The sequence below is a fragment of the Setaria viridis genome, chromosome 2 (genome assembly GCF_005286985.2).
Source record: "Setaria viridis chromosome 2, Setaria_viridis_v4.0, whole genome shotgun sequence".
Taxonomy (NCBI): domain Eukaryota; kingdom Viridiplantae; phylum Streptophyta; class Magnoliopsida; order Poales; family Poaceae; genus Setaria; species Setaria viridis.
Genome location: NC_048264.2, coordinates 22,282,965 through 22,307,923, shown reverse-complemented (window position 1 = coordinate 22,307,923; position 24,959 = coordinate 22,282,965). Strand labels below are relative to the sequence as shown.

The 24,959-nt window shown below is 46.6% G+C and overlaps 1 protein-coding gene across 6 annotated transcripts; it reads right to left on the bottom strand.

Moving 5' to 3' along the window:
- Positions 1 to 2,311: 2,311 nt before the first annotated feature.
- Positions 2,312 to 23,588, bottom strand: LOC117843633 (sodium/hydrogen exchanger 6). Of its 6 annotated transcripts, none has more exons than XM_072292162.1 (22): positions 23,582 to 23,588; positions 9,050 to 9,101; positions 8,870 to 8,929; positions 8,694 to 8,718; positions 8,536 to 8,621; positions 8,346 to 8,457; positions 7,908 to 7,970; positions 7,791 to 7,810; positions 7,617 to 7,714; positions 6,698 to 6,726; positions 6,215 to 6,246; positions 6,065 to 6,112; positions 5,924 to 5,984; positions 5,742 to 5,839; positions 5,569 to 5,644; positions 5,452 to 5,471; positions 5,002 to 5,099; positions 4,811 to 4,920; positions 3,946 to 4,023; positions 3,199 to 3,296; positions 3,012 to 3,094; positions 2,312 to 2,771 (listed from the first exon to the last, which is right to left on the bottom strand). In XM_072292162.1, exons 6-22 carry the CDS (start codon positions 8,430 to 8,432, stop codon positions 2,728 to 2,730), a joined length of 1,143 nt encoding a protein of 380 aa, XP_072148263.1. In that variant the 5' UTR covers positions 8,433 to 8,457; positions 8,536 to 8,621; positions 8,694 to 8,718; positions 8,870 to 8,929; positions 9,050 to 9,101; positions 23,582 to 23,588; the 3' UTR covers positions 2,312 to 2,727. The 6 variants fall into 6 exon arrangements, with proteins under 6 accessions (XP_072148263.1, XP_072148260.1, XP_072148259.1 ...); XM_072292159.1 differs by lacking the exon at positions 23,582 to 23,588 and adding an exon at positions 17,250 to 17,280; XM_072292158.1 differs by lacking the exon at positions 23,582 to 23,588 and adding an exon at positions 11,502 to 11,664.
- Positions 23,589 to 24,959: the final 1,371 nt, after the last annotated feature.

Genomic DNA, 24,959 nt, shown 5'->3' with positions numbered 1-24,959 from the left:
TTTCCTTTTTCCACTATTCAACAACTAAACTATTGATTCAGCTAGCTCTAAGCTACACCATTAAAGACCCTCTGAAGAGAGGGGGATCACTCATCTCTCGGTAACTAGAGGTTAGCAAAACCATCCAATAAACCTACCGAGCATGGGGGAGCTCGGCAGCAACTTGAAGACCAAGTTCGTCCCGTCATTGCAGGCCCTCGTCGATGACCGTCCGCCACGATCTACACTACCAGCGGTGTGTGCCTGCTACGAGGAAACCAACACACGCTACGGGCATCTCAATGAAATGAATAAGATTAATAAGTGCTAATCAATTACGGAATTAGATGTCATTGTTTTTTAGGCTAGTGATCCCATGGGTTAATCATGTTCAAGTTTTAACAGTATAAAGAAAGGACACGTTATTAGCTAGCTACATCGAACAAAACGCTATAACGTTTAGCAAAGGCTAGTACCCTACCATTGTCCTACAGTAGAAATAAAATACTCTCCCCCATCTAGCTTTTTCTGGTTCCCCACACCTTGATCCACCCTTTTACATGCAAGGAAAATATATTTTATACATTAGTTCAGGGTGCTAACTTTGGCTCACGAAAAATTTTCCAAGCTAGCACCGGCGCTCCAGGTGGGATGGTCATCTCTTTCCTCGTAGTCGTAGCACCTCCACAGAAGATAGAACACAACACACATTAAGGCCTCGTTCGGCAGGCTAGGTTTGGAAACAGGCATGTTTTCATTCCTAGGCCGGATCGAGTGAATCTAGGTGGCTCACTAAAACCTGGTCACCAATGGATCCGACCCAAGAATCAAACCTGGTCCTTTTCAAAAGCAGTGTTCGGCTGGAGAGGAAAGAAAATAGGGGATCAAATAGAGCTGTACTTGACTGTAAGCAATGAACATCCAGAAAGCAATGAACATAGCTAGTCAGGATCCAAAGCTATATATAGATGGTGAGCTAGATCGATCGTACCAGGGTTGGAGATGACGCCGGAGGAGTCGGTGCTGCTGGTGGTGGTGTGGGTGGGGCTGCTGCCGCTGGAAGTCAACCCATAGCGCTGGATCTCCACGGTGCAGTCGAAGGGGAGCTCCAACCCAAGGTCGCGGCACGCGTGGACCTCTTCCACATCCATGGTCACGCCGTCGCCGCCCACCGCGCCTGCATGCTGGGACTGAGCCGGTGAGGAGTTGCCCAAGCCTCCTCCTCTGGCCGCGCCCCCGCCTCACCCCCACCCCCCTCTCGCCCCCCTTCCCTCACCCCCCTTTCCCAGCACCACCACCACCACGGTGGTGTCCGCGTCGGGGGCGGCACCGTTGCGCTTGTGCCTGCTCTGCTTCATCTCACACACCTCCCGCGCTACCACCTCGCGTCGCTGCCTCATCACCTCGCGCGCTACAAGCGCTTCGCCGTAAGCCCGCAAGAGAATCCGTTCCAAACCATCGACGAGCAGTCTTCATTCCTGACCAAGGATGGGGAGGAACGGACCAGATGGGCCCGATTTCATTCCGGACCAGACCTAAACGAATGGCTATTTCGGATCGGACCCGATTTCAAACCGGGCCAGGCTGATCCGGGTGGAACACGTTCCGGTCTAATCGAAGGGGGCCTAAAGCTGCCCTTAGTGGCGCGTGGTGCAGCCATTTCGCTCCGCTACATCATAACATGATGCGATGACTCTGGTGTCTCAGATAGGATTTGGGACAACACATTATTCTATCATTCTCCTATGGTATCTTTATTACTCAAAGTGCCAGGAGTGACTTGAAGAGGAAAATTGAACACGAAATGCGTGGAGGTGCACTTGTCTTAAGAGGAATGATGACTCTAAACTCAACTGTGTTCTCGTTCAATCTTGGAGGTCAAATGGATAGGTTAATATTAATCGTCTACTGGCAGAACTCAGCAGAAAACATGATTGAGATATCAAAAATTTCATGGTCTCGGTGACAGATACAAACAGAACCCAACCAGTGCGATGTGCCAACTTCAGTGCGCTATGGGAGCAGTCTTCTCTACCCTTCAGACGTCAGTGCATGTCAATGCCAGGCATTTCGATTTCATGTACTCTTTTATACAAATGGGCTAACCCCAACTTACATCGATCGAAAGACAGGTTCATGTTCCCAATTTTCAATAGAAAATGATTAGTCCGAATGCTAACGCGCCACCAAAACTTAAGCTCCCGACAAGCTCAATTCTGAAATTGTCGATTGCATTACGCGAATCACCTTGTGTTCAAACTACGTCAGTGTTTATAGACTGGGCTATCTCACTTTTAGCTGAAAGATATTTTCGTACTCCCACATTGTCCAGTTTAGAACTTCAACACCAGAGTGAGACTGCTGCTCCAATCTGCCACTTACAAGTTACAACAAACGCTTCCCAGGCTCCCAGCGGACATAGTAAATAGTGAGAATGTCTGGGGGCTTATTACAATTAACCTAATGGTAAGGGCTATAACCAAAGTTCCAACAATACTCTGCTTCTCATCTGGAGCTCCACCATCATCTCAAAGAGGCCTACAGAATACAGATATATATACATGTGGCCTGGCAATCCTCATCCCCAGAGGAAGAGTTGATTTGAGCCTTTTGATTTCTGTCCTACGGTATACAGATGCTACCCAACTAAGTATGATCCTATATTTGGTTCAACCGAATGGCACATGCAATCATTCATGCCAGTTCTGCTCCGTGTATTTAGCTTGATAAGTAGAATCTCAAATTCTGCTATTGATCATAAAATTGTACTCTTCGGTTTTGGGGTTGCTCACCTGCCACAAATCAAACAGAGAACAATAAACAATTTCAGAAATAAGGAAGTGGGTGAATCAGTGTTTATTGATAGAATTAATTGCGGACCATGAATTTGCTAACTAAATTGACGAGATATAATAGAGACCAGAGGATGAAGAATGATGCCATACAAGTAACAAGTTGCACACAAATTATCAATATAGCCTAGTGTTAGCTCTCATTTACTGCACATTTGTTAAATGAAGTAAGTTACTCACTGAAGTCGTCGTCATCATCATCAGTTTGACTGGTGAAAAATGGAGTCAGGTAGTTCTTGTCAAGGGCAGTGAATGATGTCGTGCTGCACCATCATTAGAAAAAAGGGTAAGCAACTGTTTGTATCATCATGACTTGTTTGTTTGTATTGTCATGACTTGTAAGCAAATGGAGACACAGAACAAATACCTTTTGTGAAACTGTTTCAGTTTCATTCTCAATCCTCCACCAGACGATGTACCTTCTTCATAAGTCGGAGGCATGTAACCATTGTTGTCCTCATAATTCTGAGAATGGTGCAATATAGAAATGAACTATATTAAAAGCAAGGAACTAGCATGACATTAAAAGAGCAAAAAAATCACATAAATGCATGAAATCACATGTGGATAAAACAATCAGACTTCCACTAAACATGGGTAAGTAATCGGACTTTCACTAGTCATATATACAAAGCCAACTCTCTAACCATCTCCTGAATTAGAAATACAATAGTGTGTGTTTTAGCACTGTCATACAAGTTTGCAGGGACCATCCAAGTTGAGTATCATACATTCAATTTTGTATAAAGAATAAAAAAATTCTTCCATTTATAATTTTAAAGTAAAAATTCAATAAATAGTTCGCTTGAGTGAAATTGAATGTTCATGTGCCCATACCGAAATATGAATTCCATTAGATAGATACTCCCAATACTATATACTGGTCATAGTCACACATCTCATACATACTCCCTCTGTCCCAAATTATAAGTCGTTTTGGCTTTTTTAGATTCATAGGTTTTGTTATGCACCTTGATATATATTATGTCTAGATGCATAGTAAAAGGTATGAACCTAGAAAACCCAAAATGACTTAAAATTTGGGACGGAGGGAGTATAAGCTAAAAAAGTTAGTTATTTATCTCTGGGGGAAAAATGTGTAAGTGAACCTTACTTCTATTGATGTGTTTTCATCTCCAACAACATCCAAAGCTTCTAGCATAGTTCCCGTCGACCCTCCAATAAGAAGTACCTGCATGATTAGGCATAATCGGTCAAAGAAATTCAGTATTCTATACTTGACTGCAATCATTTACATAGAATTCATAACATGTTTGTTTGACTGCGCATGGCAGTTTGATTAGTTGCTACTGACATTTAATAAATGAATTTGCGAAATGCATATTTAGCTTTGCAATAGGCAACCAGTAAATGCTACAGGTCAAATGCACAGTCGTAACTGAACTACAAGCCTTGGGCATTATCTCAAGGAATAAGTCTCTTTGTCTGAAGTGTGCTTTGTCTTCTAAATAGCCCGCTACAGCCTCGCTATAGCTTTATTAGAGAGCTGGTGCCACGCTATCGCCAATTGTTCCACTATAGCCGCTAAGGACGCTTTAGCTCCGCTAAACACCTCTATTTGGCTTAGCCGCGAAATCTATTTAGCACCGCTAATCCTATTTTCCGCTATGCAGGTTGATGACGCTTCATTTTCTCCATAGAAGCCCAAAAGCCCATTAGTTGCTAAAAAAACTATGATAGCGGTACAAAATCCTAACTGTAATTTTTAATTTTGAAGTGATAGACACGAAGAAATGTTCTTCTGTAGCCCTGTACATGCATAGTATTCATAAAATTTCCTTAGGTCCATGTTTCTGTGCATGATTAACTGAAAAATTTCATATTTTTATAAAACCGCTAAATGAAATAGCTTCCGCTATAGCTTTTTATAGCTTTTGGAGGAGGCCGCCGCTAAATGGCTTAGCCCGCTATTTAATACATTGACTTAAAACTAACAAGTGTCAAAAATAAGTAAGTACCGTCAACACAACAATGGCTGTAGTAGTAGTGAATATCGTTTTTCCATGTCCTTCAGGAAGTTCATGCACAGATTGGAGAGCAAGGGCAAAAGCCATGGCCCCTCTAAGCCCTGTTTGTCCCAAAGTAACAGTGAGCTTCATAAAACTGTCAGTCGCATACAATACAAAACCATAATTGTAATGGCACTAACCGCTAAACCAAAGTGCTTTCTGATGCTTTAGAGGTATACGGCGATGTTCTGGCCGAGACATGTTAACCAAGTATGCACAAGAAAAAACATTTACAGCCCTATACATTAAAAAGATGCATCAGTTTATCTTGAGACAAAACAAATAAAAATTCTCCACATATTGAATATAAAATTGGTATGACTGCAGCAGAGTGTTTATTACATCACTGAGGCTTAACTTGGATATGATGGGACAAATATTTAGTATAGATCATTTTTTGAGAGTACTTTAGTGTCATAGATGCACAATGATAAAGCATGAGCATCACATACAAATCTCAGCATGGGCATTGCACAATGATAAAGTATCATATAGGTCACAATGACTTTCACTACTAACTATGGAGAAACAAATACAGACATATGGTTATGCAATACAACTAGAGTGGTAAAGGAAGATCGTAGCAGTACCTTGCAACAACTATGAATATCTATTTTTGAGCAAGTCAAGGAACCAAAGTCAAACTAAATAATTTAAAGGCCACAATTGGTATTATTCTTTTGAAAAAAGAGGACTTTTAAGGATACAATTGAGAAGAAGATGAAGCCAACATGTGACCAGCTGTGCTCTTCCATGGCAATATCAAAGCCCATGTAAATGAACCTAAAAGAAAATGAGGAACAGCCAATAAGGAACAAAGTGTATGGTTATATTTTACCAATTAGACAATTACTCAACTACAAGTTCTGCTGATTCTTACACAAATGTCTCAGCCAAAGATGACAGTAAGTGGAAGAAGGCAGAAACAAAGCGCTGCGAATTGTCTGAAAGATTGGAGAATGTGTAATGCTTCATAACCTGAGGATAAATATAAAATGTATGTAAGGCATAGCCACAATATAAACATGAACGATATAATACGATAATTTACATAGTGTATACCATCCCCGTGAATAATATAGAAACAATCCCTGACAAGCCAAGTCCTTCAGCTAACATATACCTACAAAAAATCCACAAAGTTCATTGAAACAAATCTCCCAGAAAGGAAAAAACAGTATTGAAGTTTAGAAGTTTTCTTACGAGAAATATGGAAAGAGAACAAAAAGGCAGCATTCCAAATTCTGCAGACTGAAAGAGTAAACAGAACAGCAAATTAAGCATTAAACATACATCAAAAATTGAAAAGAAAAAAGAAACAGGAAAATGTAAATAGGAAGCATGATGACTTACTTGTCAACGTCCAATCCAGCATACTTGAACAGGTAACGAGTGGTCAAGGGCTCACAAGATCATATAGTAACTCATGTGCAATTGGCACATAATAATATTGCCGAAATGCTCCAATTTTCCATCAACCTTACTAAAAGCCAGCACTACTGACTCACTAACCACTCAAATGCATTAAGTGAGAAGAGCAATAAGGCATGTTACATTAAAAAAGTGTAAGGACCAAATAATTGCTGTTTCAGAATATAATGTGATAAAGAAATACTGCAGTCTAAGTTGCCTAAAGACAACATATTGATGTGACATCAAAATATGCTAAAAAATTCTCAAAAAGTAGTTTTCAAAAAAAATATGCTCAAAAATGCATCTGATGCAAAAGCAAAAGCACACTACACTATACCTACAGAAATTGTAAAGGTGTTTATAGCTATTGCATTCATATGATAGAAACAAAGTTTCGCATTTAAGACATAGGGAAAAGGATATAAGAGCAGAGATAAATCCAACTCCCACACCTGAAAATCAAGAAATGCAGTGGTTATATAAGCTGATGATTGGATAATGACGGGAAAATACACTAAACCAGAGAGAACTAATAATGAACAATAGGCTTTATTCCCATAAAAATCCATCCCTAAATCAGATGATATATGCAAGAAGTATTTTTTTTCTCGAACATGCACGAGAGCTGTGTATCATTTATATTAAGAAGAACAAAAAGGGTTTAGAAGAATTATTATTTAAGCCATGCTTTCTCTGGTTTGTCATTCAAGAATAACAAAGAAGGAAAAATAAGGAAACAATATGCAATTGTTGTAGTTAAAATATCGTTTCATCAGTTTAGTTTTGGGTTAAGTTTCAGCAGTTTTCTTATTTTTTCCTTACACTGTAAATTTTAGCAGTTTAACATGATACCATCACTGATCTAATGGAGTGTTGTTTCCTAAAGGTAAAGGTGCAAATAATAGATGTCAGAAGCTAAGAATAGGAATCTAACTCAGGCCAGTTTAAAGAAACAAAACATGAACAGCGTGCTCTTTTATGCTTTGATACCATGATAATGTGACCATCTACCTTTTGATCAATACTAACCCAAAATTCAATTATATATTTTGTTGGCAACATGATATAGTGCATGCCCTATGTTGAGATAGTAAAGTATAAACAACCAAACAGACAAATGCTGCAAATGCTGCAACAGATTCAGTTTAAATGTAATCTGCACCTAGAACATTTGTGAATTGCCTATTTTAGCTTCAGAAGGATACCAAGCCTTCGTTGTAAGAAAATGGTACTAATCTTTCAAGCTGCGAAGTGCAAACTCCATAGTAGACACAATTGTAAATAACACAATTTCATAAACTTTAAAGCCATGTGACAATTGAATTTGGAGCAGAAGTGCAACCTGATGACATTGAACCAACAAAGGTCTCAAGAAACTGGAGAATCATCATAAAAAAGTTCTCGCCAGCTGCTGCATGACTTCTGACTGATGACATTGTCCTAAAGAGAAGTACATACATAAGCAAGAAACACATGGCTTGAAAAAACATGCATCAGATCATAGCCAGAAGCAAACCTGTAAAGGGAAATTGCCATCTGTCCTTTCCAAACAACGAGACAGTAGGTTAGTCACATGTACAAGTACTGACTATTCTAGTATTCTTGCATGCACTGGAAAGAAGTAAGAACAGACCGCGTCATTCAAAACAGATTCTCCAAACACCAAAGCATACAAGTTAACATCAGAGCCCAGTTCCTGCACAGAAACAAATTCAGTAGTTTTGTATGGTCAGTTTATGGAATCCTCAGAATCAGACATTTGCTGCCTTCTCCAAGAATGTTCCATTAATTTTGGGTCATGGGTACCACTGGAACAACAGAATCTGATTAATGAAAGACTAAGGACTTTTTAATGGAGCATGCAAGAATGGCTGCTTAGCACAACTTCACTATACTAATGAAATCTACAATAACTTTACAGCTAAAGAAGACCTCTGTTCTGGTGAAACAAAATTTGCATTAATTCCATAACAAAATCATAAGGAAAAGGCCAAAACATTCTATAAAACAGCTTTGAAGATGACAGCAAACTACAAGTTCAAGACTGACAAACAAACACAAAACCAGGTACCTGGAATATTGATAGCACTGTGACAGGATCGGTTGCAGATATAAGGGCACCGAACATAAGGCATTCAACCAGTGGAAGTTTATACATTAGAAATGTCAGCCCACCAAGATAGCTGTAGTACAATAAAGGATAGGCTCAGGAAACATAAGATTTCAGCAAATCTAGCAAATAGAGTTTGTTAATTGCTTACACAAGAACCCCTGTTACAACAGAAGCAATGAACGTCCCAAGAATGGCGAAAGTTACAATAGCCCCAAAGTTCGCAAAGAATGGTTTCTGTAAACCAGTGAAGAGATTTTAAAAAGTATCTTAGATAAACAAAAAATTTAGCTGTTGTGAAGTACTTACCGGAGATAAGCTGAATCCTGATTGAGTATATTGAAGTCAAGGAATACAAATTTAATATTCGAAAGGAAATACTCCAGTAAGGATGCTTATGAATAAGAATTAGGAGAGTTAGTAGACCTTTCTTTTCATTAAAAAAATCAACAATTACAATAGAAAAGAATTGCAAGAAAGGATATAATATTATCGGAGGTAATAAGAACAAGAAGAAGAATTCTTCATGGAAGTTGAACCACGTCCTACAAATTGAAATGAACAAGACATAATCAATGGAACATGCTCAAACCGTGTGTAAATCTAAGTTACTCATTAACATAAAACAGATGTATAGTAAATCAAACTGGTAAAACAATACAAACCTAGTGTTGGTCTCTGTATTTGAAATATTAGCAAGGCCACCAACAACTAGACCTGCAATACAGACATGACAGTTCCAGAGTTAAATAATGCCTGCGCTATGCATGAACAAAATGAAAAAAAAAATCTTATGCAGCATATCTAAAGGGCACTAACAATTTAAGAATATACATAAAGAACAAGAATAATGAAGCTTTACTTCTCCCTAGATATTGTTTTACTGGTTGGCTATCCTGAGTAGCTGGCTTCACTTTCTATACAAGACTACTTTCCAGTGGTTCTCATTGATCAACATAAACTACTGCAAATCACCACATGAAATTGTGAGATTGAATAAGTTTGCTGGTGATCAACTTTCTTTTATAATTTGCATACTGTTATCATTCATAAATTTGATAATGAATCTGAGTGTTGAATTTTGTCAGTTTGTAATAAATACCAACCAAATAGAGTCACCTTCTGTGATATTGGACTAAGCAATAGGCAACATAGAGAAATTACAGATAAATATTGATGGGGGCATTTGTGTTCATACCCCTGCTTTGAAGTGTAATTGTGATTTTACCCTCATTTTCTCAACTTTGTGATTTTGCCCTCAACTACTCACAAGTCAATGCGATTTTGCCCCTAGTCAACGGTCAAAACAGAGGCAAATACGCAAAGACCAAAGGCAAAATCACATTGACTTGTGAATAGGTGAGGGCAAAATCACTAAGTTCAAAAAACGGGGGTGAAAACACAATTGCACATCAAAGTACGGGCAGGATCACCAAAAAACCATATTGATATACGATGGCATCTAGAGTTAACATTAAGCAGTTACTTTTACTCAGAGTGTAAAAGAGACTTGAGATGTTGGACTGAATGTTAGGCATTGTGTGAGGGACACATGACTGACTTATAAGCACCTCAGACAAGTACTGAAGAATTGATCAGCATGTGAAGGAACAAAAGTGCTGATGAACTGATCGACAGGTTAACAATCAATTTTATATGGAGACACTCCAATTCTGTGGAAAACTAAATGAAGCATGCCTGATGAACTTGGTAGCTAAGACCACTAGCATCCAAAATCATCGCTCGAAGTGAATCAACTGCACGCGACTGCTGGTACACATTATGCCTAACATTTCAGCCTCGAATACTTAAAAAGTGGTCGCACTGGTAAGGGTCCATTCGACCCTCTTACTTCCCTAAAAATTCATTCCCCGTGCTGATCCATTACGACACATTACTCCCCCAAATTCACTCCCGTGTTAGTGGTTCGGCCAACCGCGTACATACCGATGAGGAGCGAGGCGCTGGCCTCGGGGAGGTAGTAGAAGCGGTGGCGTCGGAGGACGTGGCCCAGCACGAAGGAGAGCACGAGCATGGAGATCTGCAGCAGAATCCCCACGCCGGCCACCTGCTGCTCCTTCCCGGGCGGGGCCAGGGGCGGCGGCGGCGCTAGCCAGCCCGCCGGCGGCGAGGCCGAGGCCGAGGCCAGGCTCAGCTCCAGCGCCATCTTCACCCCCGCCGGCGGCGCCGGAAGCCCCCACTAGACTCGCGCGGGCGCGGTCCGGTCAAGGTCGGGGGGCGGAGGAGGAGGAGGAGGAGGTTCTAGAAAGGAGGGGAGGGGAAGGGGAGGGGAGAAGGATCGGAGGTGGCGCGGGCGGGGCGGCTCGGCGAAGGGGAGGCGACGGGGTGCGTGCTGGGCCCGGGATTCCTGGACGCGGAGGAGGATGCGTGCAACGCTGGTGCTTCGTGCTGCGGGCGGGCAGGGCAGGTCCTTGTCGCTGCTGCTCGATCGATGCTCCTGTTTGATGCATTGGATGTTTAACTTGGTGCTTGTCCTATTCGAACAAAAAAGAAAAGTCATGGGTCCCAGTGGAATGGCTAGGAATTCGAACGTATTTTGCACGTACGCGTCTGTACGAAGACAAATGGTCAACTGTGATGTTTGAATTTTGAGACATAGGACTAGTGAAAACGAAATCTCTTTAAGAAAAGGTCTTCGGGTGATGTGTAGCCAGCCAGGTGTCTCCAATCGAATGGGGATAGCACTTTTCTATGTGCACGAGAGACTGGGCCGGATGACTTGTTTGGTGGTGATTGGAGCATCACAGTTGTGTGTAAATGGTTTAGCTAGAGTGTGCACATGCTTGAGGGTCCGTTTGAACGTAGATATTAAAGAGCTTGGCACTAAATTGAGTTCAATACCAAAGCAGAATGATATTGAAAATAGGTTATAATACAAAATCTATTGTTTAAATGTACATGGAATTGCTAGTTGGAATCGAATGAGACGGCAAATACCAATTCGTGTTTGGATGTTCAGATCATGAAATTGAGAGTCAACATCTTCTCTATATGCTTATTTTCCTACTTTTCTTTTCAATTTTTTTCCAGCCAAATTGAAGTGACGATTATGCCCATGACTTGCTTGTTTCTTTCTCTCGTTCTGTTCTTCCTCACCAGCGGCATCAATGACGCGGCGGTCGGAGGGTAAGCCGTTGAGGCCACCATGTCGCACAAGCAGGCCTCCAAGCGGCCAGCCGCTGTTCGACCCCACCGCGGACGACCTCGTCAACTCATACCCGGTGGCAAACAAATGGCCGGACTCCCGTTGAACTAGGACCTACAGGCAAAATCAAAATTCTACAAAATTCGACCAACAAATCAAGCACTGCAGCAGCAGAATCGAACGACAATGCAACAAATCAAGAATCTCACTAGCAAAATGGAACCACAAGTCAAAAAATTGAGCATTCCAATAGATAGCTCGCTGGAGAAAGATTTCAATGCAGGTGGCTCAACTGTGAGTCGTCGCCTCGCCGGGGTAAGCTCGTGCGCTCGTTCTCACACTCGAAGCCTATGAGGTGATGGGACCACCGCGTGCTCACCCGTGCCGCCATGGCCTTGCCGGTGAAGGCCGCGTCGCCTTCTCTCCCCGAGGAGCAGCATCGGATGCCCGACGAAGAGAGATTGAGACGAAGAGAGAGATTAAGACGCAGACCGAGAGAGCAGGCGGGGGGGGGGGCGGAGCTCACCCGTGCCGTCGTGGCCTGATTGGTGAAGGCCACGCCGCCTTCTCGCGCGGAGCTGTAGCGTTTGGTGCCCAGCGGAGAGAGATTGAGACGGAGAAAGAAAGAGATGCGAGAGAGGGGGAGGTCAATTTCAGCGAATACCGAGAGGAACGGTTCGGCATTGCGCGAGGGGCTGCGGCAGTATGCCCAATACTGTTCGGTATTGCAGCAGGTTTCCAATTCCAATTCTATAAACACCCGAACAGCAAGCATTGAGGATAACCAATACCAATTCCAAATTCCAGCTTCAATATCTACATCCAAACAGGGTGTAAGTGATAATGTTAATATATATAATTTAGCCATGTGTTGCCAAGTAGGCACTTCAACCAAAAAATATTTACAAAAACGTCTTTCCAATAATTTACTAGCTATTAGACGTTGTCCAATGTTACTGTACTCCACTTGTTGATTAATATAACAACCTACTGAAGATCATTTAGGAACGAACATAAAGAACCAACCATGACTTTTCAAAAAGAGAAAAAGGAGGCTTCCACTGTGCCTCCTAACCCCCACCCTCCTCCCCCACCACCTGGAGTGGCTGGACCTCCACCCCAAGAACCCCCGCTGCCAACCCGCACCTAAGCCCCGCTCCACCGCCAACCCGGTCCCCGTCTCTTCGTGGGATCGCTTCTTGCAGGGGGTGTCCGCCTGGCCTGAATCGAATCCGCCCAGATCCGGCTAGCCATGGCCCTGCCCTGGATCCGGAGGATCTTCAACTTCCACAGCATCGACAGATCGAGCCCCTACCTATGCGGAGGCCGTGCACTACGGCGCATTCAAGGAGCCTCACCGGCCTCCACTGAGCTACCGCCCCAAGCTAGCGATAACTACACTAGGATGCTGCATTCAATTCATCGACCGGCCGTGGCAGAGCTAGCAAGATGACCGCCCTAGTGGAGCTCTGCAGAGGGAGGGATGGATCTACGTCAGCTACCACAGGGGTCATGCAAGCCGATGCGACACGGATTCATGGTGGCGCAACGACGCAAAGCCTTCAAGATAGCCAGCTACCATGGCACTACAGGAGTTCAACCGCATCACCTGGGGGCGCTACTTCATCTACCTCTCTAGAGGGCACCGGGCAGCGCAGTGCAGGGACCCGTCTGCCGCTTTCCTGTGTCGCAGCTCAGGGCACCGAGAGGGAGACTGTCCCCATGTCCGCAAGTCTCCTGCCATGACACCACCTCCTTCCTCCGCCTCCCCCTCCTCCATTACCATCGTCGCCGCCCCTACGTCCACCACCGCCCCCGTATTGCCCAGCAATGGTGATTGGAGATCCACACACTCATCCTGACATAGAGACGGTGTTTATCCCTAATTCCTTCGATCTCGAGTGCGAAGCTCGCGGTTGGGAGTCCTGCGCCCTAGTCCCATAGGCCCTGCATCTGCCGCACAGCGCCGGGGCGCACGACATCTCGGAGCTACTCGTCGACAAGCTCCAGCTAAGGAAGGGGATGTCACCATCATGCTTCACCAACCTGAACCTTACTTGGTCCGGTTCGAGCACGCTGCCCACGCCGTCGAGGCCCGACACCGAGGTCGCTTCACCGGGTGAGGAATCGACATCTGCCTCCACACCTAGCGTAGCCTGACGCACGCACTCGGCTTCCGTATCTTCTACAGGGTGCGCCACTGCTTGGACAGCATCCTGTCCCACGCCTGGACGCCAGAGATCGTCGGGCACAAGTGTGCCCTGAAATGCATCGTCACGGACCTCGTCTAGCCAGCAGACACCCGCCACATCGAGCTCTAGGCATGGATAGCGAATCCAAGTGAGATCCCCAAGAGGGTGTGGTTGGCATTCACCCACAAGCCCTCTAATCGCTCATCAGCTGTCTTCGTCTTCGCCGAGCAACCACCGGAGCCATGGTAACAGGATGCCGCTACAAAGTCTTCATCCACATACCTCTCCTCGAGGACTACTCGGTGGCAGCACGCAACCTCCAGGAGGCGGTCAACAACCCGATGAGCATCACGCCAGTCAAGTGCCGGTATGAATGGCTCTATGGGCTTGTTGATGGTGCGCTTCCCCACAAGGCTCCTGTGACCGCTGCGACACACGGGGGCGCGGGACAAGAAGGTCCACCGCCAGGAAGAACAACACTCGCGAGAGGAGCAAGACAGGCGGGCTGGCGGGCGCGAAGGCATCGACAGGCGTGACAAGAGCGACGAGCAGCCCAGAGACCGCAAGCGCGTTGCACACGCTGCCCAGCCCCACCACGTGCGCGACAAGCCCAAGGAGGACTGTGGGCGTGGCAGGGACAGGCCTGACAGGACATCCTGCAAGGGCGCTGCCTTCACCTGGCCACCATGCCACGTGGACAACAACGAGGATGACGGCGGTGTCGCCCATATATCTATGGGGCCACCGTGAGGCTTGGACAGTCCTACATACGAGGCTATACACCAAGATGTGTCAGACATGAAGACTATGGTGCAGGACGGCGTTATCTACGTGGAGGACAAGGACTAGTCGAGGATTAGGAAACTACTCGTAGCAATTAGAGTAGGATTCTCTAGTCGAATCCAACTAGTACTCTTGTACAACAACCGACCTGTAACCCTGCTCACGGCAATATAAGGCGAGGCAGGGACCCCCTCCAAACAATCATCAAATAATACAATCCAACCAACACACAGGACGTAGGGTATTACGCGACATATGTGGCTCGAAGCTGTCTAAATCGTGTGTTCGAGTTCACCTTCGAGTTCCTAGTCTTCGGCGAGCCCCACGTACAAAACACTACCTCAGGTACCCCATCGGTAGGTTGCCAGGTCTAAACACCGATAGTTGGCACGCTAGGTAGGGGATCTCGCTAAAGATTCGCTGGCGAACTCGATGGCTCTAGTCATCAAGCCCACCATCACGTTCGAAGAGGGCACGACGTTCGTCTTCGGCTCCTAGGTCTGCATCGCAGACGGCGCTACAAACTTCCACCACCACATCATGCCGGCCCTGGATGAGAAGCACTACGACATCAACCTCCATCGCTAAGCTTTGGAGGATTTTGTTGAAAAATTCAACAAAATTTTTGACCTCTTCCGTGGTTCCAGGGATAAGCCTGGGTACAATTCGACCCCTCCCACTAGTCGGATTGGTTCCTACAAGCTGGCGTTTGAGCCATTGTGTGAATCGGTCTACGATACAACTCGATTCCCGTTCAGACTCCGAAACGCGGGTGCTATCTTTCAAGCCAACCTGTCTAGATCCCTATCCAACTCAGATTTGATCGAGGACCTCGACTACTACTCGGACCCGAACGAGGAGATCCCTTTATCAGGTCCGTAGTAGGGCGTGGTAATCACATCTACGCCACAAGGCAGATTCATCTACTGGCCCGACATGAAGCCATCTGCTCTAGCCAAGGACGACGAGTCATGCCTTGTCGCGTACCTTGACAACCTCCCATACTAGGAGGGAACACCTCTATCTCTTATCTACGAAGAAGACGGCCCTACAAAGATCATCACGTCAAGCTCGGCTAGTTTTCCTCTAGAGCGGGAACTACTTGCCATCATCAATCCTCAAGGGGCCAACAGCGATGAAGAGCAACCAGAAAGGCATCCACGGCATGAACACCACCCAGACGACGTGTCGGCAGATGAGCTCACCGCCACCGTACAAGGAGAAGAGGCTGAAAGTGAAAGGACATGCCGGCGAGCTAGGAATGCGTCACGAGCAGATCATCTACGCCGCCTGTCGGTGTTTAAACCCAACAACCTAACAAGGGAGTACTCCAGGTAGAGTTTTGGTTGGTGGGTGTCGCCAAAATCAGGAGCTCAATGGTGTACGTAGGCATGCGATTTAGATAGGTTCGGACCGCTAGATCGCGTGATACCCTACGTCCTGTGTGTTGTTTGCTTGTATTGGATTGAACTTTGTTTGAGGGGGTCCCTGCCCGCTCTTATATACCGGAGGAGCAGGGTTACAGGATAGTTGTTTTACAAGAGTACTAGTCGGATATGACTACAGGTTCTACTCTGACTCGGAAGAGTAGTTTCCTTGTCTATGACTAGTCTCCTGGTAGTCCATGTAGACTACGCCACCCTGTATTGTAGTCTCCATGTTCTGGTATATCTTGGTGTACTTCTCCTCATATGGATCCGTACAAGCCTTCTGGTGGGCCCATGGATGTATGCTCGACAAGTCCCCGAGTACTTTGTAGTCAAATGTAATAGCCTCGGGTACTTTTGTAGACGTTGCTCGACTAGTTTCTGGTGCTCTTCGAGTACTTTGGTTGTGGCCAAGTCTTCGAGTACTTGAGTGCTGTCATGCGGCTGGAAGGTACTCTTAGCCTCATCTGACGTTGTTTCTGAGAAGTCTGCCTTCAAACCTTTATATGGAAGTGCGATGAAAATCGCACTCCATATGGAGTAGCCCCCGAGCCTTAGATTGAATCGAAGAATCAGGCTGAGGGTCAATCTGCATTTGTTCCGTCTTTGTCTTGATCTTTGAAGAAAAAGAAATTTTTATCCAACAGGCACGGTATACGCAGCCCCTGAGCCGTTACCCGATTAGTTCCGGGAGGTATAAGGGTATTTCAATCTGTTACCGTGACCTTTCAGCTTCTAACAGTTTGAAAAAATCTGTTTTGTGCAGATAAGGCCATAATTGCCTCTAATTAGCGAAAACATCGGCCCATTACCCACGGAGACTCCGTCGCGGTTATAAGGGATGGGGAAAGTTATCCCCTCCCCTTACACTGTCATTTGCATCTTTTAGCCTCTTCCTCAGAAAATCTTCACTTTTCCTCGAGCGCTGTTGCACACCATTTGTGAATCGTCCGTGCCGCCTCCGCTACCCCCGAGCATATGCGCATGAAGTGGCTCGCGAAGCCAGGATGGAGAAGAAGCTTGAGGTTTCGAAGAAGGGGTCCAAGGAGGGTTCCAAGAGAGGAACTTCCAGGAAGGGGAAGGAGCTTGAACTGCTGATGCTAAAATGTGGGGAAACCAACCAGACCGCACCGCCCAACCAGGTGATGGCCTGGAAGCGATCCACCATGAAGGACACGGAAATCCAAGAGCTGGTAGACGTCAAGCTGCTATAGGAGCAGGCGGTCGTGGGTTGGAGGTCCTCTTATGGAAATGTTTGGATGTTTGAAGCACACCCCAATGAGACGGTAATATTTACCTAGTTTGTGGAGCGCGGATTTGCTATTCCAACTTCTGACTTTTTCTGGGGCCTCTTGGAGTACTACTTATTACAACTTGTCCATCTCAATCTCAACAACATTTTGCATATCTCCATCTTTGTTCACTTGTGGGAATCATTTCTGCGGATTCTGCCCCATTTCGATCTCTTCCTCAAGATTTTTCGCTTGAAGCCACAACCTAGTCAGAAGAATATGCAGGTTATTGGAGGTGCCGGCTTCCAGATCCGTGAGCAGTACTGGGATCTGTATTTGGAGCATAAGCTAGTGGAATCTCATGGTAGTTGGAAGGGAAAGTGGTTTCATATTGAAGATCACAAGCCGTCTCTACCCAAGATTACTAGATATCGTCCAAAGTACAGCAGCCGGTGGCTTGATGAACCAACAACTGCTGAAAGTATTCAAGTACCTGATCTATTGACCAAGATTGTTGTATTGAAGAAGCAGGGTTTGACAGGAATAGTCGTAGTGCCAGCTTTCTGAAAAGACGGCTGCAGCCATTGTAGTTTCAGCAGACTCCCGCATATGAGTACTTTGGGCTTGATGATCCCTCACGGATGTCGCCTGATGATGTCTCTAATGAAGAAGTTGGGGCCCGACTGTGCCGGATGTTCAAAGAACTTGAGGGCACACTTGGAGCAGTTGAAGAGTTCGACAGCCAGAACAAGCCGAATGAAGTAAGTATTCATCATTGTTGTGCTTTGAGTACTTGTATTGTTTTGATCTGTTGTTTTCCGACTTGTTTCTTCTTGTGCAGGCAGATTCACTCGTGTTTTATTTGCCTCCTCCTTCCCCCGGTGCGGATGACGCAAAGAACGCAATGCCAGTGCATTCACTGCAATTGCCTGGGGATTCCTAAGAAAAGGAAGAGGAGGAGGGGGAGGATGAAGAGACCGATTCCATTGATAGCTCTGATTGTGACGATGAGGGTGACTTTGTATTGCAGCCGTGCGCCCCGAAGCAAGACAAGTCATCTTCTGTCGCGTTGAGACGCTGTGTTGACAACGACGTAGATGTTGATTTGGCATCGCCACCAAAGAAGCAGTGAACTGCTGTGCCTAAGAGGCACACTAGGCGCGATCTTTGCATTCATGATGCGCCCTCGCCGGTAATAACTTTTGTGGAAGGGCAAGGCCTTGAGGGGCAAATACTCTTGTACTTGTTGTAAGTAGTTTTGACTACTTATCTTTAAGTTCTATCTTTTGCAGGCTACTAGTGAAGTAGTCGAGACCGTAGAGGCAGCTGTTGATGAGGTTGTTGGTGCCACGGAGATGTCTACCAATAATGCCGATGAAGTTGCAGAAACAATGACCGACGACGGGACTGTTGCAGCGGATACGGCCGCTGGTAATATGACCATGGCTTCGGAGACAACTACTCCATGCGTGACTGAGGAGCCAGCGGTGAGTACCGGCAGTGTAGCCAGATCAACAGAGACAGACATGAGTGAAGTAGTCAAGACGCCGGAGGCAGTGTCTGATGCTACATTGTCCAAAATTTTCGGAGGTGGAGAGCGCATGGATACCAGTGGTGATCACGTGGCTGCCGCTGCCCAAGTAATTGCTGCGGGTACTGGTGACAACCCTGAAGCTCCACTGCCTGCCCCATCAAATATGCCAATTCCTAGTACCTTGACAATGCGCTTGGTGGGGAAAACTCCTCTGGTGCCTCATCGGTCGACCAGGTGAGTACCCTGGCGCTGTGTTTAAGTACTGAATTTGTATCGAGTAGTTGCTCTTTGGTTCTTATGCTTTGTTGTGTGTAGGGCATCTTCGAGTGTTGAACTTGGTGCGGTAGGCACAAGCCCAGTAGCTGATGATGAAAGCCGCTCAACTATGAAACCAGCCCCTGCGCCTGTCATCGAATTAATGGAGGAGAACTTAGCGCTGGCGGTAGGGGCAAACGCTACATCCTTGGCGGTCGCGTTGTTGCAGGACATGATCGGTTCTCTCTAGGATGTAGCGCCAGCTGCTCCCCAGACTGCTGCTCCCGAACCATTGCCTGAGGCTGCATCAGTTGAAGAACCATCTACGTTAGACGTCTTGGATGCCATTCCTCTCAACTTTGTGGGAACTGAAGCCCCTAAGCTCGAGGCCGCGCGCACCCTTGGATCCGTTGCGGAGGCTGCAGGGACATCATCGGAGGCAGGGCCGTCGTTTAGTTGGGAACTAGACTTGGTGCCGAGTGCAAAGACTGATTCAGCGGCTGAACATCCGTCGCCGCTGTGGCAGAACCGCCCAAATTAACTTGGCTAAAGCACACTTAAGCCGCTTAACGCGCGATCATGTACTTTAAGCAAATCAACTTGGTCGTCCGTCGGATTTCATCCGATAAATTAGGATCAAGAAAGCAAGACTCGCACAAAGGCGAGTGGTTACAGAGATTATAATAGTCCATCTCAATTAAACATGTGCATTAAATTATTACAAGTCCAAGTTCGAAATTCAAGCAAGTTTGTAGTGTTCTCAAATAACAGAAATAATTGAGCGGAAGCTAAACGTCGTTGTAGGATATCATGACGAAGCCGATCATGACATCAATGATCCCGGTCCACGCCGTCCGAGGAGGGATCCCACTCAACCGTCCAACCAGGAGGAAGTTGGGGAGGCCAAGTGCCACTTGCAGCGTACTTAGAGGTATCAACATCACCCAAAAAGATGTGCCACAAGCAAGGCTGAGCAACTATGCTCAACAAGACTTAACCGACAGGTGGTAACTACTCCACCAACTTCTAGACATGCAAGGCTTTTTGGCTAAGGGGTTTGTTTTTGCCAAAAGCAACTAGTGTAGGTCCTTACTTTCAATATTTTAGCCACCAATTCTAAGTTCATTTACCCATCTAAGTTAGCAACTATACTAAACAAGCATAGTTTTCAAGCAATTTATGACAAGCATCAATATTAAGATCATCATTGTCGTTGTCAAGATTTACGGATCGAGACTTGGACTAGTAAATTTCTTTTATGCGCGTAAGGCTTCGGATGGTGGCATGGGAGACACGGGGTTCGACTGGTTCGGGCAAAGGAGGCCCTACGTCCAGTATCAGGGCTGCTCGTGTTACCCACGCGGGGTTCTGTAGTAGGGGTTACAGATGGGCAAGAGAGGGAACTGATCCCAGGTCTCTTGAGTGTGCTTGTGCTCTAAGGGAGTGTGAGACTGTGCTGTTGGCTTGAGAGAGTCTTCGTCCCCGTCTCCGGACCCTCGGTCCTCCTTTTATAGCGCAAGAAGGAGCTCGGGGTTACAGGTGAGCCGGACGTTCAGAGGAGAGGTAGAAAGGATAAGCTAAAGAGAAAAATAACACAAGGGGAGGGTCCCAAGGCCGCCGCTCTTGCTCCGGCCTCTGGTCCCTGTCATCACGTCCGGCGCGGGAGGGCGATTCCTTCCCAATCTTGTCGATGATCTCCCTAGTCGTCGTCGCCGTCGAGCGTGATGATGATCCTCAGCCTCGGCATCCATGCCCGCCGGGGAGAAAGTCCGATTCTATTGCCCTGCCAATTACCGTAAGACCCGAACGTCGCATCCTTGAGACTTGCATTGGGCGCACGGGGCGCGAGAGCGAGCGGTGTGCCCTCCTGTGGTGTCCGGCGCAGCTCATGAGTACTTTGTGGCGAATCAGAGGGAGCCGCGGCCACTGCAGCTCGCACCGCACGGCCGCACATCGGTATTCGGGGCCGATTATGTTGGGGACGCCGCTCCCCTTTCGGCTTGACAGGGCCGCGGCGCATTTATGGCGAGGTCGATAGGGGGACCCACGAGATCCCCATCCTGATCCTCCAGTCCGTGCCCAAGGCGAATATCCATCTTGTGGACCCGAGTGAGTTCGACCCCCGCGCCCAGGGTCGGGCGAGGCGGAGTTTCTGTGGTGGGGGTCGGGCGCTGCCGACCCCGGTCCCCTGGGTCGGGCGAGGCGGAGCCTTGCGGCGAGGGGTCTGGCGCTCCCGACCTTGGGACCGCGGTCGGGCGAGGCGGAGCGTTGCGGTGAGGGGTCGGACGCTCCAGACTTTGGGACCGCGGTCGGGCGAGGCGGAGTCCCGCCATCGAGGGGTCGGGATTGTCCGACCCCGGGGCCCTGGGTCGGGCGAGACGGAGTGGGGTGTTCTCTGCCTCTACTGGGTCGGCGGTAATCGTAATTACCGCAGGTGGGCTTGGGCCTTCATGACTATTGTTTTAAGCGGCATTAGGAGGTCGTTAATATTTCCCCCCAACAGTAGCCCCCGAGCCTGTGGTTGAGCAAAGATGCTCCTCCAGAGGCTTTTTTCGTCGCTCGTCGGGGATCTCTGCTCGCCCTGGAAGCTGCGGTTGATCAGGGATAGGGAGTGTTGTTGGTCCGGCTTGGCCAGGGAGTTTGATCAGGAGAGGTGTCCTGTGGATGACTTGGCACGGGAGGATTCCTCATTGCTCCGTAGGGCGCTCCCACCTCGAGTCCTCAAATCGCGACCACACACGTGGTCGTCGGTTGCGACGCTAGCCCTCGAGCCCCCGCGCGTTGCAGGAGACTGATCGGGAGGCTAGATCGGCTTTTTATCGTTACCCCTCAAGCGTTCGTTCGCTGGGATGGAGGGGATGAGCCGTGCCACGCTATCCTCGTTGGATGAACCGTGGTGCTCGTTGAGCTGCGAATGGGACGGTTCGAGTGGAGTCCCGGTCCCCGTTCGGGGAGTCAGGCTCGGGCCAAGCTGGTGGCGTACTCCAGATTCCGGCTGGCCAGTTCATGTAGTTCCCGAGTCCGTTCGATCGGATTCGGGGGCTCGTTGCCTTTCTTCGGGGAAAAACCATGAACTTAGACGCCAGCTCGGGCTCGAACGTGAGGTCGGGACGCCCTTGGCTTTCGCTCGCCTGGGTGGTGGCCGCTAGCGGACCCGTCCCTTCTCACCCCTTGCTCGTGGGCATCCTGAGGCGGTCGTCGAACCCGTAGCGGGCCAGCCTTCGAACCTTTGGATCGTAAATGGGCCGTAGGGGCATTTCCAGCCCCGTACCCCTTATTACCTTTCGGTGGGCGTTGGGCTGAATCGGGGCGGATGTTGTGTGCGCGTCTTCCGGGAGACGGAGTTATGGAGGGCGCCGACCCGTGAATCGAGGAGGAGAGGATGTCTCTGCGGCCGATCGTGCGCGCGGTTTCCGAAAGGAAAGTGGGCGTGATGGGGGCGTACCTGGCGCCGCATTTATGGCGACAAGGGCGTCAGTTCCGCTCCCTTCGCCCCTTCCCTATAAAATGAAGGCTCCGCCTCGCAGGTTCCGCCCGCCTTCTGCTTTCAAGTCTTTTCGCCTTTCTAGCTCGCCCTCAGCTCATCCGCGCCCGCTTCATCTTCCTCTGCTTAGCGCTATGCCCTTTCTCCCCATCCCCGTCGAGTTCCTTCCTCCTTCGGTGATGGGATCCTAGGGGATTTCCCACTTCAACTCCTCGCGCGCCAAAGTCCTGGTGAGGAAAGGGCGAGACGGAGTCCCGCCATCGAGGGGTCGGGATTGTCCGACCCCGGGGCCCTGGGTCGGGCGAGACGGAGTGGGGTGTTTTCTGCCTCTACTGGGTCGGCGGTAATCGTAATTACCGCAGGTGGGCCTGGGCCTTCATGACTGTTGTTTTAAGCGGCATTAGGAGGTCATTAATATTTCCCCCCAACAATCATCAAGTTTCATTCTTACTCAGTGTAGCATAGCGATCAAGTAGTCCCAAACTGTGAGAGGCAGATGAATGGATTCAAATTTCTTAACCATGCATGGTGAACCTAATCCCACGACATCCGCGCACCGCGAAGGGTCGCTTCATTTGTCAGCCGTCCCCATCAATTCCCAGACCTGTGTTAGGCCCACTTTCCTTGGTACAAGGCTCCATAGACTGCACCTGTCACCACATGCGGCCGCAAGGGAACTCTGTTCCAAAGATAGTGGAATGATCCGCTCATGTTCCGGTTCAATCAGGTACTAGGCTTCCCCATCCCATACTAGGTATGAGATTAGTACTTTCAACACTTGATCATGAACACTATCACATCTCGACCTTAGTCCAATTTCATGTAGATAGACGGGGCAAACCACCAAGTACTGAATATAAGCCCGGCCCGTCCATCGTCCTTATAGTTGCAACACAAGTAAGGAAATCAACTCCTATAACTCGCGAGTGACAGGCAATCACTCAACTTTTATCGAGTCCTATTAAGCATTGCAACTACTTGACTTAATATACTAGTGTTCATATCAAGGGTACTAAGTTCATGCATCTACGGTTTCAATCAACTCCTGGAACGTAAATGCACAATCAAAACAAGCAATTGTATTGCAAGTATTTAAAGATAGGAAATCATGCTCTGGGGCTTGCCTGGAATCCAACACTAGGTTAGTGTTTGTTAGACGACACTCGCTTGGCGAGCATCTCCCATCTCAGTACTTGCTTAGTCCTTCCATCTTCGGGATAGCTCCACCATACACCGTCTTCGGGTTCGGTTCCATCATCACGCCCTTCACGTGGTTTATCTAGCGTATCTAGATGAGATGCAAGATGCAAGAGCATGAATACGAAGAATGGTAAAATGAGATGCATCACACAAAAGCATTCAGGACAAGCACAAGGTTACACCACAAGACATAAGTACTTAGAGAGCAAGTTATTTAACTAACTATCACTCAAGTCTCCATAGAGATAGCAAGCATAACAAGCATGGCACACTAGTTAACTCAAGTCAAGCTATTGCAAGCATTTAACAGTCAAGAGCTAATTAAGCATAGCATCATATAAGAACTAGGGGTGATGGTGCTTATCAACATGGCATAGATAAGTGCATCACACAACCAGCAAATTGTAGGTGATCAAAGTATATTACATTTGTTTTTAAACTACTCATGCACAAGTAAGTCACACACCAACATCACTAAGGTTCTAGTAAGCTATGCAGCAAGGTTATTTTGTAGCAACATGTATACATGACCATTAATTGGTTAAGTTCTTGACCAACATTATATAACACATTTATAAGATTCTCAGGTAGATCAATTTAACTCTAATAGTGATATGAGCTAACTAACAAACACACAAGGCAACATCAAGTTAAATCTAATAACTTAAGCACATACACCGAATCTGGACAGCAGCACAGTAGTCAATTGTTTTAGCTATAACTAGAGATATAAGCATCCGACAAGGGTGAACCTAGACTTTCTGTAAAGTTAGTGAAATTATATAAAACTTTGTTATTCATTCCAAAAGCTAATTCAACAATTAACAAGGTGAAAACACACCAATAAGCAGATCTGTACAAACAAGGATAGAAAACTGACATGAACTTCAGAGAGCAATAAGTTGAGTTCTAGACATCCACCAACCATGATTCTTAACTTGGTAGAAATCTTATTAAGTTATCCATAACTTTATTATTGTCATCTCAAGATGATTCAACAGTTAACAAGACTATACAACATAAAGAAACAAATTTATCAAAACTTGAACAGATTTTGACATTAAACTTTAGACAGCCATAAGTTGAGTGCTTCCTTTCAAAACAAGGTGGTTCTAGACTTTTTAAAAATTTTAGCAAACCATGCATAATTGTTTTTATAAATATCACAAGCTAATTCAAAAGTTAACCAGGTCAGACATCATAAAGAAAACATCTCTGTCCAGGTTAGGACAGATTCTGTCATTCCACTTCATAAGCTCATAACTGGAGATTTAAACTACCAAAAGGGATAATCTTTAACAA

What these genes read in the sequence shown, in the direction of transcription:
- LOC117843633 (XM_034724285.2), bottom strand. Translation starts at nt 10,551, where the DNA reads ATGGCGCTGGAGCTGAGCCTGGCCTCGGCCTCGGCCTCGCCGCCGGCG. An exon ending in CAGGATTCAGCTTATCTCCG is followed by an intron (nt 8,622 to 8,693) that starts GTAAGTACTTCA and finishes ACTGGTTTACAG; the next exon opens with AAACCATTCTTTGCGAACTT. An exon ending in GCTTCATCTTCTTCTCAATT is followed by an intron (nt 5,472 to 5,568) that starts GTATCCTTAAAA and finishes GCTCAAAAATAG; the next exon opens with ATATTCATAGTTGTTGCAAG.